This window comes from Numida meleagris, chromosome 27 (assembly GCF_002078875.1).
Source record: "Numida meleagris isolate 19003 breed g44 Domestic line chromosome 27, NumMel1.0, whole genome shotgun sequence".
Taxonomy (NCBI): domain Eukaryota; kingdom Metazoa; phylum Chordata; class Aves; order Galliformes; family Numididae; genus Numida; species Numida meleagris.
In genome coordinates, this window is record NC_034435.1 from 2,911,281 (window position 1) to 2,912,887 (window position 1,607).

The window sequence follows — 1,607 nt, forward strand, 5'->3', positions numbered from 1 at the left end:
TGACTGCTCAGTCCCTTCCAGCACCGGAACACGTTGCTCAACACAATGAGTACCGAGTGAAAGCCAGCATGAAGGCACAGAACCTTCAGTGAGAGGTTTTCTCTGGTCCAAAATTTTGGGCTTATTGGCCCTGTCCAGCACTGAAGCTGAAGGGAGGCCACAAAGATGAGCAGAGGGCTGGAGCACTTTCCCTACAAAGACAGGCTGAGGGAGCTGGGCTTGTTCAGCCTGGGGAAGAGAAGGCTGCGGGGTGACCTCATTGCAGCCTTCCAGTATCTAAAGGGAGCCTACAAACAGGAGGGGAGCCAGCTCTTTACAAGGGTAAATAACGGCAGGACGAAGGGAAACGGTTTTAAGTTGAAGGAGGGAAGATTTAGGTTGGATATCAGGGGGAAGTTCTTTACCAAGAGAGCGGTGAGGTGCTGGCACAGGCTGCCCAGAGAGGCTGTGGATGCCCCATCCCTTAAGGTGTACACGGCCAGGTTGGATGGGGCCCTGTGCAGCCTGGTCTGGTGTTAGATGTGGAAGCTGGCAGCCCTGCTTACGGCGGGGGGTTGGAGCTTGATGATCCTTGAGGTCCCTTCCAACCCAAGCCGTTCTAGGACTCCACGAAGCACAGAGGAGCAGAGCACCCGCAGTTCACGCACCCCGGGGCCGCACTGCACCGCACCTGCTTGGCCGAGGGGGTCATTCCCTGCTGCACCACGATCAGCGCACGCGTGATGTTCTCCTCCTGCATGCGCTGGCAGTACATCTTGATGGTCTTGATGCCGACCTTGGGCTCCTCTGAGGGGGAACAGCCCCGGGTGAGGGTGAGGCCGAGCCCCCAGCGCAACCCCGGCCCCGTTCCCGGCCCCGTCCCCGCCGCTCACCGGGGAAGAAGACGAACATCTGGTCGGTCGGGTCGTCGTTGTGCGCTACCAGCACGGTGAGGTCGGTGCGGCGCGGGCGGCCCTCGCTGGGTTTGTCCCCGAACTGCGCCTTGAACTCCTCCAGCGTCTGATCCAGCTCGTCCTGCGTCACCAGGTACCCGCGGTCGTGGCACAGCTGCGGGGAGAGGCACCACGTGAGGAGAGGGGAGGAGAGCGAGAGGAGACGGAGAGGAGAGGCCGCGCCGCCCCGCACCTGCATGATGGTTTTTCGGATCTTCCACAGCCGGTACGTCTCCTCCTCGTCGTCCATGTTGCCGCTAAGGACCCCGGGCTGCCCGCCGCAATGCCGGTCCCACGCCGCAGGCAGGGCTGCCCAGGGCGGGGTCCTCGGCCGCAGGGCATGCCGGGAGCTGTAGGCGGGGGGAGGAGGGGAAAAATGGCGCAAGGACACCGCCCCCCGCCCCCCGCCCCCCGGGGGACTCTCCCGCCTCAGCGGCCGTCCCGCCCATCTGATTGGTTATCTCTTCCGTCTGTCGGTCGAGGGATCCGCCCTCTCCGCTCGCTGACTGGCGACGCTGCGGCGGGGGGCGGTGCCTCTTCGCGTCCGAGCCGCCCATTGGCCGAGGGGCCGGGCGGTGGCGGGATGGGTTGGGGCTGCCGCTGGGGACGAGCGCTGCTGTGCGGTGCGGCGGCGGCGCGGGGCGCGGTGCGGAGCATGGTGAGCGCGGGGGAGGC

At 65.0% G+C, this 1,607-nt stretch overlaps 2 protein-coding genes across 2 annotated transcripts in view; one reads left to right on the top strand and one right to left on the bottom strand.

Moving 5' to 3' along the window:
* The window catches only part of POLR2E (RNA polymerase II subunit E), a 3,295-nt gene extending 2,012 nt beyond the window's left edge, over nt 1–1,283 (bottom strand). The window contains exons 1-3 of the mRNA XM_021378493.1: nt 1,126–1,283; nt 873–1,047; nt 671–786 (exon numbers count right to left, since the gene is read on the bottom strand). Of these exons, the coding sequence (XP_021234168.1) occupies nt 671–786; nt 873–1,047; nt 1,126–1,182 (348 nt within the window). The 5' untranslated portion in view covers nt 1,183–1,283. The remainder of the gene's footprint in view (nt 1–670; nt 787–872; nt 1,048–1,125) is intronic.
* GPX4 (glutathione peroxidase 4) overlaps nt 1,516–1,607 on the top strand; it is a 1,629-nt gene continuing 1,537 nt past the window's right edge. The window contains exon 1 of the mRNA XM_021379016.1: nt 1,516–1,590. Within this exon, the coding sequence (XP_021234691.1) occupies nt 1,516–1,590 (75 nt within the window). The remainder of the gene's footprint in view (nt 1,591–1,607) is intronic.